The sequence below is a fragment of the Tenrec ecaudatus genome, chromosome 3, assembly GCF_050624435.1.
Source record: "Tenrec ecaudatus isolate mTenEca1 chromosome 3, mTenEca1.hap1, whole genome shotgun sequence".
Classification (NCBI taxonomy): domain Eukaryota; kingdom Metazoa; phylum Chordata; class Mammalia; order Afrosoricida; family Tenrecidae; genus Tenrec; species Tenrec ecaudatus.
In genome coordinates, this window is record NC_134532.1 from 153,192,753 (window position 1) to 153,209,151 (window position 16,399).

General features: G+C 43.1%; 1 protein-coding gene across 2 annotated transcripts in view; it reads right to left on the minus strand.

Annotated features, from left to right (window-relative positions):
- SLC4A4 (solute carrier family 4 member 4) overlaps positions 1–16,399 on the minus strand; it is a 343,893-nt gene that overhangs the window by 231,129 nt on the left and 96,365 nt on the right. For both annotated transcript variants that reach the window (XM_075544222.1, XM_075544221.1), the window contains exon 3: positions 1,949–2,084. In XM_075544222.1, the coding sequence (XP_075400337.1) occupies positions 1,949–2,084 (136 nt within the window). The remainder of the gene's footprint in view (positions 1–1,948; positions 2,085–16,399) is intronic.

A 16,399-nucleotide genomic window follows, 5' to 3' on the forward strand; every position in this document is an offset into this window, starting at 1 on the left:
GGCTAGGAAAGCTTTCACAATGAAGAGACAGTATTACTTCACTGTCACACAGAGGAGTTAAAACAAGCACACCGATGAGAGAAGTAGTCTGGCTATTAAGAAGAGAATTTAATGAAAAATTAAAATAGTAGCTCTCTTGCTTCAATATTAATGTCAGGGACAGGAGTGAAATACAATACTTCCTCCTGGAGTTTAAGCTGAGGAAGTTACTAGAAGATTCAGGGGTTCTACCAGACTTTTGAAAAGCAGGTGTTTCCACAACACTGGCATTTAGAAACTCTTTGAACTAAAATCATCTCTATCATTATCAAATGAATTAATTTATCATTATCAAGTGAATTAATTTATGACAGTTCTTCACTATTAATGATCCAAAATGGCTGAAGACATTCATCCATAAACCTATAAAACATAAGTCTGAATAACTAAACAGAAACTACAAAAACTCCAATTAGCTTGCTAAAGAAGTGATTAGAAATGAATGGTCTAATGCAGCAGTTCTCAACCTGTGGGTCGCGACCCCCTGGGGGGTGTCAAATGACCCTCTCGCAGGGGTCGCCCAATTTGTATTAGTAGCAAAATTACGGTGATGAAGAAGCACCGAAAATAATTGTATGGTTGGAGGGTCACCACAACATGAGGACCTGTTTGAAAGGCTCGCGGCCTTGGGCAGGTTGAGAACCACTGGTCTAATGCATTAACCTTTTAAGTACTCCTCTGACAACTTTCCACTAAAGTGCAATGATCTATACATGACCATCCCAAGTTCATTATCACTTTCCTGTACTTAAAACATAGAACATGATTTTTTAAAATCCTGACATATAGAGTGTATTGAAAACTACTAAGTATTGGTTTGATTTCAATTACATCCGAGATTAATGTGTATATCTATCTTAATCCTTTTTTGTTAAAAGTGAAGAATCTTGGTGTAATGATGAGAATGAGGTGCCAATCGCTTCATGATAGCTGATACTTGCATTACATAATTAAATATTATGCGATTACTGTGTGTCATATAACAATATATTACCTGGGATATTGACTTGAATAGTTAAACATACATGGAATCATTAAGACCTTAGATATGTGTGCAAAGCTTAGCAATCAATAAAGCACTTCCATATACATGTATGCAGTAGGGAAGGGTTTCAAAACGTTCTTGAAAAATTTGTCCAGAGTCTCTTTGTAGACATACATATACAAATACATGATATAATGATATGCATCATGTAGCACGGCATTTTTGTGTACTGTATGTGACATATAGCATGATCCTCCATTCTTTACTCATATAGCATGATTGTGCATTCTTCATTCACGATGAAACCAAAGCTCTAGGAAACTGGGTGTCATGAAAAGAATTCGGAAATGAACTCGGATCTCTAAACTACAAATGTAGGTACATCTTCTACTTGATTTTAGCTGTAAGTCTCTCTGACTGGTTTTTACCCCATAAAATCGTGACTTTCTAAGTAACAAACATTGCCTCTGTAGCATCCCACCTAACCGGGAGAAGTGGTAAGTCAGGCCAGATTTCAATGATACCCGGACTCTTGGAGACGATGGAAATATATCTCCTGGCTATCATCTTTGGGGGCTTAAGTTTAGTATCTCTTTAAAATAATCTTTCTTTCAAAAGTTTTACTTTCGAAATAAATACTCTGCCCTATACTTTTGAGTGGTGTGTGAATAGAGAGTCGATTTGCATTTCTTATAAAGGGCAAATGATTAGCACGGATCAATGAAAGGATGCGCCAGCAGTGCAGTGCGGAGAGCTCTGCATCCATATCAATGTCAGCGAAATAGAACTCTGTTTGTCAGGCTGCCGGCCAGCACCACGCTCTTCAAAGAGGTCAAGCTCTAGACGCGCGCTGGCAGGCACGCGTCCTTGCCCGGCACTTGTTTCCCCGGGTCGGGACCACACACAGCGACCGTCCAGTCTCACCTCGCGGTCTCCTTCCACTCCATCTCCTGTCCATCCACCGCCAGCAGTTCATCCAGCTCCGTGAAGAGCTGAGGGGGGGCCGGGCTGTCATCCTCCTCTCCCAGGATGAATCGGATGCGCTCGGCTGCGGGAGAGACTGCAGACGTGAAAATACTGCGGTTAAACACCGGCTGGACAACTCGGAGCACAGTATAGCTGGTGGCTTTTCCTCCCTCTGCAGGGCGGTTGGGCTTCCCGTCCACATTTTCAGTGGACATCCTTCTTCCTGAGTCTCCCCTCTCCAACAACTTGAACTTGAAAAGAAATCAAATTCCTTCTCTATTCCCTGGGTCGTCTCTAGTGCTACCCCGAAGGACGGGGCTCCGGGGCTGTGCGCTGTGTGACAAAGAACCTTTAGTCCTCGGAGAGGCTGAGGTCCAATCACAGAACTTTCCCTCCTTCCTCACTCAGGACCCATCCAAAAGTATCCGAACAAAAGCAGTGGGAACCAATCACTGGTTCGTAGAGCAGTGGGAGGGTGCCCCAGAGCACCCCAATGGTGAGTTTCCCCCAAGCCCCCGCCTCCCACCCACACTCCCTCCGTCCAATGCCTAATGCCAAGGCCCTCACGGGCCCTTAACTGGTTAACTACAGAGCTGATGAAGGAATATTTAACAAGATCAGGCCTCATCTTTACGTAATGGCAGTACCCAAAAATGTTTAGTCACACTTCAATGCTCTTGAAAAACAAGCTCAAGTAAAATATTGTACACCTGAGTTTTAAAGAAAAGTTTTCCAACACGCTCAAGCACATAATTGAATGCCCTACTAGCGCCTTTTGACCCCATGCCTGCAGATCATGTAACGAAAAATTAACTAGAATTTCCCCCAGGGCATGGAGTATAGTCTCTTTAAAAAGGTAAAATAAAAAGCATTTGGACACTGATGGTCATGTTTAAAACCTAAGACCCAAAGATAACTCCTCTTAATCCTTGAGGGAAACCAAGGATGACATATACATGTGCATGGAGTCCGTGGTCCCATAGACATGTACATACACACAAGTATACATGTACATATATGCTAATAAACTTGTAAGTACCTAGGAACCCCCCCAAAATTAACCTTAATAAAAACAAGAAAACATCTACCTTGTAAAAACAGGCCAGAGCATTGTTCCATTAGTCAAAATTTTACTGAACATACACACAAAAAATATTCCACCCAGCTAGCCATAAAAATCATTATTAAAAAAAGATACTTGTCCTTCTTATTGAGAGTGGCAACATTTACATGTAATGATAATAGCCAATGTTTTCAAAGTTGTGGGTAACATGCATGAGCACCCCTCAATTTTTAATTAGGTAGCCGCCCTAATGGGAAAACCATTCTGTGGAGTATTGTGGATAGAGATGGAGAGAGTTTTAAAGTGTATGTATCCTTTAAGCAATTCTACTACTGGAAACAGTCATTTTAAATAACTAATAAGTGCTATCCCAAAGACTTAGTTTTGATAACCATCATTTATCAAATTATATATTGAGAACAAATTTTTGAAAGCCTAACTGTCTGAAAGGGAGAATTTGGTTAAATGAACTATGGTACAACTAAATCATAAAAGACAATGCAATCATCAAAAAGGAAATCCATATGCTTTGTGACCCCTATCCCATATAATACTAAATAAAAAGTTGTGAAATCATATGCACAATTGAGGTAGTTTATTGTGCCAACCTGGCTGATAAACACATGTGGGATTAATTGAAGGGCGGAGGGATAAATGGCTCAGTGAGCCTCACCTTTCTAGTTTCTCGGGTCTCTGACTTTCTGATGGTCGGACCAGGGTGCAGCTGCCTTAGCCAGTTCCCTGTTTCAGCTGGCAAGGCTCACTTCCTGCAAGACATCCCTGAGGAGAAGCCACATGGACCTGCCCCGATGCAGCCCTGGGTGCTGGAGCAGCCGTGTGGAGACCCCTGCCAGTGCTGAGATGCTTACATGCTCAATGACTCCGCTTTCCGATGATGCAGCCTGCATTATAGTGTGTGTTTTGTGAGATGGAGGAGGACTTTGTGGACTGGTGTCGGACATATCGGTTAATGGGTTAATGTTGGACTTGTGGGCTTGGGCAGCACTGGGTTGGGATGTTTTCTTGATGTGCATTTAACCTTTATATAAAACTCTCTGTTATACATGCATTTCTGTGGGTTAGTTTCTCTAAAGTACCCAGGCTAACACAATATAATCCCCACTTTGGAAAACAAAACAAAAAAATATATTTTTTCACAAAATAAAGTCAGGAATTGAGGCACTCTTCCCTCACGTTGCCCAGTTCCGATCCATGTGGATTTCAGGTAACCTTAGTTCCGTTCAGTCCAGTCTGCCACCGGCGCAGTTATAATGCCAATTCTGAGGAACCCCTGGGGGCACTGTGGTCATGCATTGGGCTGCTAACCAGAAGGCCATAGCTCAAAACCACCAGCCTCTCTGGGGAAAAAACCTCTTTCTACTCCCATAAAGAGTCACAGTCACAGGGAACCTATAGGAGCAGCTCTACCCTGTCCAGTAGGGTCACCGAGTCAAAACGGACTGAACTGGAAAGGAGTTCACTTTTGTTTGGGTTTATGTTCATTGTTAGAACATGTATCAAGTACAAATTTCACTGCTAGCTTTTCCATCTAAAACTCACCTCATACATAACATCTGTGTATCATAACCATTTTAAAAGCTTAAAAAAATACTAATTCCCCTTTAAGGGCGACGGTCCTGACAAAGCCAGCCTCTTTTCAAGGTCCTCTCACTCACGCCCTGCCATCGAGTTGATGCTGACTCAGAGCGACCCCTGTGGGTTTCCAAGCCTGTAACTGTGTGTCTTTGTCCCTCAGAGGTACTGGTGATCTTGAACTGTTGACCATGCTCATCACAACCCTACACATAACCACCAGGGCTCCTCTTTCATATGCATACAAAAAGTGGACAAGGGTCACTGAACTTCACCGAAGAATAACTGATCCATGGCCACTGGTGAAGAATATTGACTAGTCATAGACCTCCAGAAAAATTAACAAAGTTAGATTTGGAGACGTGCCGCCAGGATGCTCTTTAGAAGTGGGGATGGCAAGACTTCCTCTAGCTTCCTTTGAAAATGCTACCAGGAGAGGGCCAGCGCCTGAGAAGGGCGTCTTCTTGGTAAAGAAGAAGACCCCAGTGAGAGGCACAATGTTCTGTTCTGTTGTGTATAACCCACTGCCTTCAAGTCGATTCCCCCTCAAGGGCTCCCTGCAGTCCAGAGCAGAGCCGCTCCCTGGGGTTTCTGGAGCTATAAACCTTTATGTAAGCAAACAACTCTGTTTTCTTCTTGTGAAGCAACCGAGAGATTTGAACTGCTGACTCTGATGTTAGTTCACAGCTCAACTCTCATAATCTACTACGCATAACCCACTACACAATCAGGGCTCCGTTATATGTGCAGGGACTGTGAATTGTATGATGGAATACTACAAAAACAACAATCATGATTAGTGACCAATCACCACACGTCTTCCAAAGGCTGTCAGTAAGTAGTCACTGCACGTTCCTTATGCAGGTCACGGGAGAGCAGGGCATGTAGTTGCGCTGCTTCCTGTCTCCCAGTGACAACGCTACATGAGGTTTTGCCCCTCCCCTTCCCAAAATGAAGAATCCAAAGAGAAAAATAATTGTCCAATGTAGGTGCAGCAAGGAAACAAAATATGATACCACTGAAACTGAAATTTTAAAAAACATGGAGGCACGTAAGACATAGCTGACCATGATAGTTGACACTGTCATTGTTTAAACCCCTAACTATGCAGCCAGAAGAACTTAGTGAACGTGGATTTATCAACATAAATGAGGAATGTGGGTGTGGAAGCAGATGCCCCAGTATAACTCACCGGGGGCTTTGGGGGAGGGGGTTGAATAGTGGGATGGGGATAAAGAAGGACTTCACATTAAAAAACAAAAAAATCTAGGACAAATTTCATGACATTGAAAGTGCAAAGGATAAAATGTTGGAAGCTAATCCAAGCTTTTAAAAGAACTTCATCTCATAACCTTGGTCATAATACCAGGAGGGACTGATCCCTGAAGAAGGACACATCAGTGCTTGGAAAAGTAGAGGAAGGGCCTCAGCCAGGTGGGCTGACCACCACAGCATTGGGTTCAAAGAGCAACCGTTCTGAGAAGGACGCAGGACCAGGCAGTGTTTTGTTCTGTTGTCTCCGGGCTCTCGATGACTCGGAGTTTGACCACACGTCACAACATGACGATTCACATCAAAGATGCTGGCTCCATATCATAAGTTACCCAACTAAAAGAATGAAAAAGCGATTCAAACTAATCTTGGTAAACTAGTTTAATTCTCAATGCTTCCGAGGTTTGGAATTACACTGGACTAAAAGGTACCACCTTTATTATTTTGTTCATTTCCTTACATAGCTAATCGCCAAAGAGATTTAGAAATCTGCTGACAGTTTTCAAGATCACGAAACGGCTGTCCTGCTGAAGGGGAGACTCCTGCTCACAGTCATCTCCTGGTCTCCTTCCACCGTGCAAAGTCAGGCCTTCCTAGGCCGTATCCATACACGTATGAACGGCGGCCCACTTTATCTTAGAGCTCCGTGTTCCCTTTACTTCATGGGTAAACAGGCTTGTTTTCCAGGTCTACACGTAAAGAAATTAACTCGAACATCTGTTCTGACTGTGTTTACGTGCTGGTAGGGAGCCCACACGGTGCAGGGGGTTATGCAGTGAGCTTCAGGCCTCAGGGTCAGCGGCCTGCAAACTCCAGCCACGGGGTGGGAGAGAGGAGGCTTGCGCCTCCTGTAAGGAGTCACGGTCCTGGAAATGGCAGTTCACCCTGCCCTCCAGGGTCACTGTGGCTCAGAAGGAACCCCGCTGCAATGAGTTTGGTTTTTTGGTTTGAAGGGGAAGCAAACTCATTAATCAACTAACTCAATTTGTTAAATGAATAAATAAATTAGACATATACTAAAAAACAAAACTTAGCTGTCAACTTTAAGACCTTTATAAAATCAAAAGTGAGGTGATGAAAGTATAAATTAGAATACAAACAGAACACAATGGACTTGTTTATTCCTGTAGGGGCCACGGTGGCACGGTGGCTGTGAACGCTGCACCTGTGGAAATTATGCTCTTGGAAATCTTGTGGGACTTCTGTATTAGGAAGACAATTGCTTGAGACTTCCAAATATCTCTGGGAGGAAAAAGCAATATAAAGTTCTAGGTCTTTTGTGTGAATATATTTCCAATATCCTTCCAATCATGTTATGGGAAATGCTATTTTAGGAGATTGGGAAAGCATGAAAATTAATAAATGTGGATAGACTCTCTAATCCAGAGAGTATTTGTGAGGATCAGTGTTCACACGAGTACACTCGAAACACAGTCACTTTAACCATGATGTTGCGGTGTGCCACTGACTTGATGCTGATTGACAGTGACCCTGCAGTGCAGAGTAGAGCTGTTCCATAGTACTACCATAGCTGTCATCTGTATAAAAGCAGATGGCCCTGTCTCTTGCCCATGGAGACACCGGTGGGTGAAACTACTGGGTTTTCATTAGGAGACTACTGCTTATCCATGGAACTACAGAAATGGTTCTGAAACTGACCATCACACAGTTGACAGATACTCTTTCCATCAAAATTCAACATCAAGATCCCTAAGATCAAACTAGTTTTTAGAGGGAAACAGTTGACCATACACCTCTTCGCCTATCTCTAAAGACGTGGTGTGGGTTTGTCGCCATCACGAACTGACTTAATGGTGTTAAGTTTGGGTTGGGTTGGGTTGGGTTGGGTTGGGTTGGGTTACTAACAGAGCAGAATAAATGTTTCTCCTGCTTAAAGAACAGTCTCCTGCATGTACAAACAGCACACATTCCTAGTGTGACCCCAAGTCTTACTCTCCAGAAGCTTATCTAAACACCTGTCAGAACAAGACTCCCTGGTTGGATAAAGGCTAGTGGAGCTCCTGAGACAACGGCCCTTCCCAGCCCTTTAGGTCAGGAAATGAACTCACCTCCATGGTTTCAGCCTCAACCAGCGGCACAGAGGTTCACATAGTGAACAAAAACATACGGGACGTAAATACTGCTCAGCATAATCAACCATCTGAGATCCCAAAAGAAGCATTTGCCAGAAAGCAAAGCTCAGAAAGCAGGAAGGGGTAGAAAAGAAGAAGGGATAAAAATGGGAAACACAGGGAATAGGTGGGATGAGTGACGTTACATTGCAAGGTTTACACTCAATGACATGAAACAAAATGTGTATGTCCTAGTGAATGGAAAACTGATTTGTTCTGTAAACCTTCAAACACTTCACAATAAAAAGTATCTTTAAAAACATCTTTTGTAAGTTAAATTTGTTAAATACACACTCATGGACAACGAGTATCACAACCATTTTTGTATAAAATTCCCCCAAAATCACAGTCTTAAACTAGCTTTGGCTCTTGGCACTTTCTTCAGCTCTCCCCTCAGCCTTCTCGGAGAAGAGGGTACCGACATTGTACTGTACATGCAGACCTGGGGCAGACACAGCCTCTGGGACCAGCAAACACCTTGCCCACTGCTAACACCACTTTTTCAAAGGACATGCAAAGACTGAGCACCTCGAACATGAAGTGGGTCGGCAAGTTATTTTCCCCACAGCTTGGACTGACAGTTGCCGTTCTTTGGTGTTAGGGTCTGTTCCCGCAGGGGCCTCGTGCACAACAGAACATGAAGCAGATAGTGAGATCAGCTAAACACAAGAGACAGCATCGCACTAAGGTGAGCATCGCCTTTCGAAGCTGATTCCCTAGGTTTGAACCGCAACCCGGTTGCGATTAGTGTGTGACCAGAAACGATTTCATTAATATCTCTAGTCTCTGGTAATAGGCTGAGGAGATGCTGGTTATACTACAATGCAAGGTCTAATTCGTTAAAAATTATCTCCTTAGTGGGAAAAAACCGGCTAGCTTCTAAGAAAGGAAGCTAATGGCATGTTCTTGAGAGCCCTGAGGTCATCACTGCTTCTAGAAGAAGTAATACCATTATAGGTCCAAGGGACTGGGGCTGGATGATCCCCAAATGTCCAGGTCTTCTATGAAGCTATTTATCTCCATTTTGGACCCCTCCCCCTTGGGAACATTCCCTCAAGTTTCTGAGTTGCTCCAATCACTGTAACAGCCCACAGAAACTCACACAAGTTTGAAGGAATGTATCATGTGGTGGTGGTGGGTGTTGTTCAGTCCAAAATCCAAAGGTCAAGAAGGGGCAGGTGCAGGGATCACAGGACTGACTCCACTTCTGGCTCTTCCCAGTGACGAGATCACACCGTCTCAGAACAATCATTTATACACAGCAGGATGGCATTACAGGGAGTCCTGGGCATCATTACTCACAGGAAAATTCTATTCAGAGCTTCCCCCACCTTCTTACCAGACCCATGCAGGTAAGGTTCATTTGGTGGTAGTTACACTGAGTATCAATGATGCAATCTAATTAACTTATTGGCCTTCACCTTTTTAGTGGTACCCAAGTATAAAAAGTTTCTCTCCATCCCTGAACAGTATCTTATTTATGCACATATGACCTAGGTATTGGCTTCCTACTAATCTTAATCAGCCAGGTTTTTTCCCAGTCCACCCCAGAAACAGCTTCTCTCCTCTCAGCTGTAGCACATCATCCTTGACAGCCATTACAAGTAACAGTAGTAACCAAGGTAACCATTAAACACAAGATTGTGGTCCAATTCATATCTTCTCGAAGGTGAGGTCTTACTCTCATCCTATTCCAGTTCCTTTGCAGGTAATTCCCTCCCAAATGATCCTAGAGCCCCAGGAGTATGAAGTCCTGCATGACAATGTACTGCATAAAGATTAAGACCAAATTTGCCATATCCATGGACTATAACTCAAGGGAGTTCACTTAAAAAAGAGGAGGCAAAATGTTCTGCACGTGCAGTATCAGTGAGTTAAGTAGCTTCAGGGATCAGAACAAAAGGGCCTAGGTACATTTTGGGAAAGGAGCAACTGAGAACGGGGGGAAAGAATGGAAGACCTTTCATCTCACATTAACCTGCTCAATCAGAAAAGCAACTTGCACTACACATTAACAGATTAGGACTCTAAGTAAGAAGCAGTACAGCATCACTAAAAAAGAGACATTAGAGAGAAATAAGACATAGAGAGAAACATAGAATGCAAGAGAGAGATCAAGAAACCAGCAAATCATAATCCAATCACTTTGGGCCACACAGAAGGCCTGCCTAACAAAGCTAGATTAACGCCTCTAATCTGTACTGGATATTTTAATTCTGCCCTCTACCGTTAGAATATGTTTTGATCTCTTGTAAAGAGTGGTTATAGAAATCCTATAGCCATGGGGTAGAGGTGCTTTAAATCAATTCAGTTAATGTGGTCTTTAATGATGAGTAACCAGAATTAAGAAGTGAAAGTGTGTAAGAGTGAGGGCAAGGCCCAGTGCTACCAAACCTCCATTGTCTGCAAGAAGGCTCACATACACACACACACACACACACACACACAGACACACACACAGCATCAAAGCAATCTGAGGGGTCATGGAAGGGATACTATGATTCAAAACTATAATGTGCATTAAATAACAGTTCTTAATAGTTAATACCATACCCAGCCTTGTGTTGAATGCCTACTATTTATTACATTTATCATGTCCCCATGATCGATAACTATTAAGCAACCTCAAGATCAAGTTGGCTAGTTCCAAGTCCATTTCCTAGTCACTAAACTCTCCTGGATGATCTCATTAGAACCAGCCAAGACTAAACAAAAAGCACAGTCAGGCTGTCTGATGAACAATTCAAAGAGTAAATATACTGGGTTTCAGAAGAAGTAGAAATCACAATCACATATAAAAAAAGTAAATTAATTGAACATTAGGTTCATTATCTACCAAGAGGCAATTTGCGAATGTACCCTTTTATTTTGGGTCTAGCAAGCATCCCACTGTGGCCACCCAGGAAGCTACATACACACATAAAAATTTTTTTAATAGAAATAATGATCAGAATGAGCATTCACACTGAGCATGGCAAGTCTACATGCAAATTCCTTGGAAGTGAATTAAATGACAATTTTTAGATTTTTGTCTTTTCTCCTTAGTAAAGACCATTATCCTGGTAAAGTATTGCTCGCAAACAAAAGTATGAAACAAAAAATATTTCTTTCTATAAGTTTTAGTGTGTTGCCACCAACTGATTTACATAGTTGTAATTTAACCATTCACTTATATTATTCATCCTGGGGCAAACATCGGTGTACAGATACAAAGAAAGAACGTCACTGTCGATGCTGACTCACAGTGGCCCAAGAAGACAAGGCAGAACTGCCCCTGAAGATTTCCTTGTCTCTCTTCCTCGGAGCAGCCAGTGCTTTTGAACTACTGGCCTTGCAGCTAGCAGTCCAAGTCGTAACCACTGTGACAGTTAAGTCACCAGGGCCCCCATGTGTAAATACTACCGTGGTTAAATTTCTACAATTTACTTCTTGTATTGGACTACTGTGTACACTAACAATATACTTAACTACATGCGTGAAATTCTCAAACGTCACTGTCGTATTCATAACTAATATGAGAAGTAACTAAATGAAGGACGTTCCAGTACCATATAAATCTTCAGTGCGTGCGCACACGCACACACACACACACACACACACACAGAAGTCGTTTAGGGTCTTTCCTCAGGACCCTAAACTCTTTTCCTTACAAAAGCAGCCTGCTTTACCTTAGCAAAGTATCTTCATGCTACTGACTTCACTGGGCTTGAGCGCCCCCTGTGACTCCGTGTAGGTGAGGAAAGCAGCATACCTCTGGGGACAGCAAAGGGCTGTGGACTAAGCACTTGGCCTAGCCCGGATAACCGGTCAGTAGTGGTCAGCTTCTTGCTGATTGGCCACTGCTCTTTCCGGTGCTCTTGCGTGGGCAGGAAGAGAAGGCGCTGCTGCCGGGCCGGGCCGGCCTCGGTCTGCTGTGTCGGGGCCGTGGCTGCAGCCGCGGGGCCGGCCGCCTCTCTCGGGGTCTCCCCTTCCTCACAGGCGCTCTAACTTTGCCCAGCAGGACAGACTTCTCCAAGGACGCGTCTCTCCTGATTCCACTTTCTGCTAAGGTGGGAACAGGCGCTCTGAGGCACTGATGATCATCAGCAATTTAGTACAGCCGGCTGAGAAGAAGGAAGACACGGAGGAACTCCAAGGCCAGGCAGAGTCAGGCTCCTGATTCCAGCCATGCCTGTAGTCTGTTAAACCCAAATCATGCCTGCTGTCATCCAGCCCATCCGAGCTGGTGGCAACGCTGCCCGTGCAGAGCCGAGGCACGCAAAAGCCATGGGCTTCCGTGGCTGGATCACTCAGCCTTGCATCGTGGGGCTACTAAGTGGATTCAAATCACCAAGCTTTTGTTCAGGGGTTGAGTGCGACCCAGTTGTATCACTTGGAGACCTTGAAGTCAGCTACTCCTTGACTTTTCAGTCATGTGCAATAATATATTTTCTTTAGCTCAAAGCAATCTCAGAGGATATTTTGTCAATTGTAACCAAAAGAATGCCGATATCTATTTCCATGGTTTCTTCTAACGGGTGAGAGTAGAGCTGATGTGTTTGATGCATCATCATTAAAGAGACCTTCTATTATAAATTCCAACTTTGGTATTTAGAAGTCATCAAGGTTCTCTGCATGCCTTAACCTGACTTTACTTAGACTAGTGCATCCCAAAGGGGGCAAGGATGTCCCACCCCCGGGGGACACTGAAACGATCCAAGGAAACTGCGAAAACAGATACCTACACTTTACTCTGGATCATGGGCTACAGTAAAACGTTTACAATTTCCAGAGGAGCACTGAATTTTTTTTAAGGACGTCAATAAGTTTGGGAACCTATAACTTAAACAAATCCAGAAGGTGACTGTCAATTTACATGCTCTCAGACTTCAGGCAGGTAGATTAAATAGGGTTGTTTTTCGTTTTGTTTTTGTTTCAAATTAGTTAAGAAATTGAAAACATCAAATAGCATTCATGAATATAATTAATTCTAAAAATATTTAGGTTTATATACTAATAAACTTTCACTCTAGGGAAGGTAGTATGACCTATCACCATTTTTCTTGGTTAATCTTGACATTATTATTCAGTTTTAGAGTCAATAGAACCAAGAACTCAGAAGGGTTTCAGAATATGCCCATTGGTAGAAGTTATCAAAACTACCAGAAAGGGCCATTGACATTAAAAAAAAAGAAGCAGCAGCAAGAAGAGGTGACTTTCAGCTAGCAAGGAAGAAAAATGAGGGTTCTGAAGTGTTTGTGGGAAGATATGTACTTTGGCTTTCATTTTCATTTCATAGGGGAAAAAATTCACCTGTGGCTTATGCTACTAAAATGTTATCAGGACTCAGTTCGTGTATATGAGACGCTCGGAATTCATTATAACAGAAAGGGTAGCCCTTGCATTCCTCAATTCATTCCATCTTCTTTCATAATTTCTCCCAATCTAAATGTGCTTAAAATATTTTAAATGGACTGTCATGAGTGTTCATTTGTATATATGTATAAAATATTGCTAAGCCAGTCACACACACCCAAATAGTAGTTTCAGTAGTCAAATAAATTAATCTATGAAATGCCAAGGCACACGATATTGAAAACACATTGGGTCAAAGCCTCTGTGGTCTCCTGTTTCTTTCACTGATCATTCTAGTTCAATGTTGATGTGTATTTTTCCAATATATCAAGAATCTCTATCAGAGAAAGAAATAACAGTCCAATTAGTCATTTTGGATGTTAGCCACCTCAATGGCAACCTAACACAATTAACTAAAGATAAAATTACACTTTTGTTTCCTGTGCTTTACTAAATGCCCATGTTCTCCCGTTCTCTCCTTCATGTACCCGCACCGGCATGGTAGTCAAGAACCTTCAAATACCAATGGGCCCAGACAAGCACTGACAACTCTATTCACTCAGGCTTGCCCCAAGTTACATGTGAAGGGTTTCAAAAGTTCGGAGACATTTTTCGTTACCTTTTAATTACATTTTTACATGAACTTTCTGAACGTTTTCCCCTCTTATCACACTGAACACTCTCCTCCCTCTGATTAATCCATCTCTCCGGGATTCCTGGGCACCATCGATGTTTCACACATACTCATCCTCTTGAATTCAGCCCCCTGCGTGGGGCCCTCTGTTGCCAAACCACCTGAAGGGTCCCTACGTTATACACAGGCCCATTAGGATCCAGTATGGCAATCTCAATAACCTATCCAAACTGTAAGCTCCCACATTTCCCACAAAGGTTACGTTTGAGTCGGCAAACAACACACAGTGTGAGGGAAGGTTGGTCTGGGCAGGATAAATAACCGAAGCATGGGTTTGATGGATCCGTTCAGGCGGTTGCTCTGCCTCCTGAGTTCTGAACTGAGTCTTTGACATGACTGTATCCATGGGGTCTCCAGATGGTAAAAGGCTTCCAATGGAGAAGAGGAATTCTTACATCCATGTCCATTTGCCTCCATTTAACCACTTTATTAAAATTATCTGCTTTGTTAAAATTAAAATTAAATAGGGTCTTAAAGCCACAAGCATTGTTGCTGGTTGTCTTTAACTTCTTTACAGTTTTCTATTCAAAGCAAATTATTTGCCAGCTTCCTTCCCTTCCTTGACAGAGTCGATAACTCCATGTATTGTCAGGGAACATGCAACAAAAGGAGCCTAATCTATGTGTCAACACAGGAAAAAACTCGAAAAGATGTACCCCAAACCGTTAACAACTATCACATCCCTAAGTGATGGAACTACTGATTATTCTCTCTTTGTTTTGCTTATAAGTAATTTATAAATTTTGTAATATATCACTATTATCATATTTGTAATTTGAAAATTTTACCTAATAAACCAAAACCAAAGTCACTGCCATTGAGTCGATCCTGACTCATGGCAACCCTACGGGAAAGGGTGGAACTGGCCCACCCCCTGTGGGTTCCTGAGACTGTAACTCTTCATGGGAGTAGAAACGCACCTCATTCTCCCTCAAAGGATCTGGTGGTTCTGAACTGTTGATATTGTGGTTAGCAGTCCAATGTGTAACCACTGAGCCACGAGGGTTCAAAACGTATTTAATGTACTTTTAATTGCAAAATTGAAAACAGCTGTGTTGCTTTAAGGCCCCATGTTTCTTTTGTTTGTTTGTTTGCCCCATGTTTCATGATAATAAACAAAACTTAATGAACTCAATTCTCGTTCTCATTAAATCCAAAACACAAATGTAAGCTGCTGGCCCTTGCTTTTACTCTTGGGCCTAGAGACTGAAGTAGACAATTCTGAACCCCTGAGCAGGACAGATTTGAGTTCTGAAAGCAACTTATATACTGCGCAGTCACGGGTCTCTGAAATAATGCACACAGCACGTTGGCAAAGAGAAAACATGGCTCATTCGAGGAACATGGGGAAGTAGGATGTTTTCTGTCAGCTTTTCCCACACAGCCAAGCCCAGTGGCACTGAAAGCAGAGTTTCAGCTTTTCCTTGAAGGGTGGGTTCAAACTGCTGACCTCGCTATTAGAAGCCCAACCTGTATCCAGTATCCCACGCAGGGCTCCCGTGTACACATGAGCACACTCATGAAGCTCAAAGTTGAGGGCCCAGTTACCGAGTTGTCCCCAAGACATAAGGACAAGTACACGTGCCTCTCCAACACTGGCCTTCTCCCGCTGCTGCCTCCCTCAGACCCAAAGGAAAGAGTGCCCTCCCAAGACCATTTCCAGAACCGCCAGTCTTTCGGCCCCTTTGCTCACACCAGTCAGGGGACTAACCTGCTTCCAGTGGGGGACCGAGCGTTATATCCCTATAAGAATTCAACAGGGAGACTCTGACTGCTGTACTGAGATCGCTGATGATTACAACCAAAAGGAACTAGCAACGGCATTTAAGAAGACATCTGTCTCCACTGGTACTGGGATTGAGCATCCAGAATATGGAGAAGAGGATCCGCCACAGGGTGGCCAGCCCAAGCACACGTGCCAGTTCCCTACAGCGACTGGATCGGCTAGGGAAGCCCAGCTGAAGGTCCATGGTGCTTTTAAGTGCTTGGGGCTCATGGAAGCTTAAGTGAGGATTTCCTGGCAATGATTCGAAATTTTTCCATTGTCCCTTATCCCAAGTTTAAAATCTCACAGCTTGTACAAGGTAAGTCAAAAAGTATTGCTGCAAAGGGCTCAATACATGCAGTCACCGAGTGGCTCCAGGTGAGTCCCCACAGGAATCCGCTTGAGTGTGGTAGTGCCTTCAAAAAGAAATGGGGGGGGATACTTTCTGTGCCATGGGAAAAATGGTTTTGATGTCAGGGCTAATATCAAATTTTTAACAAAGCTCAAATGGACATGAGTGGACATCTCCCCAAATCCACAAAGCTTTACCACAAGC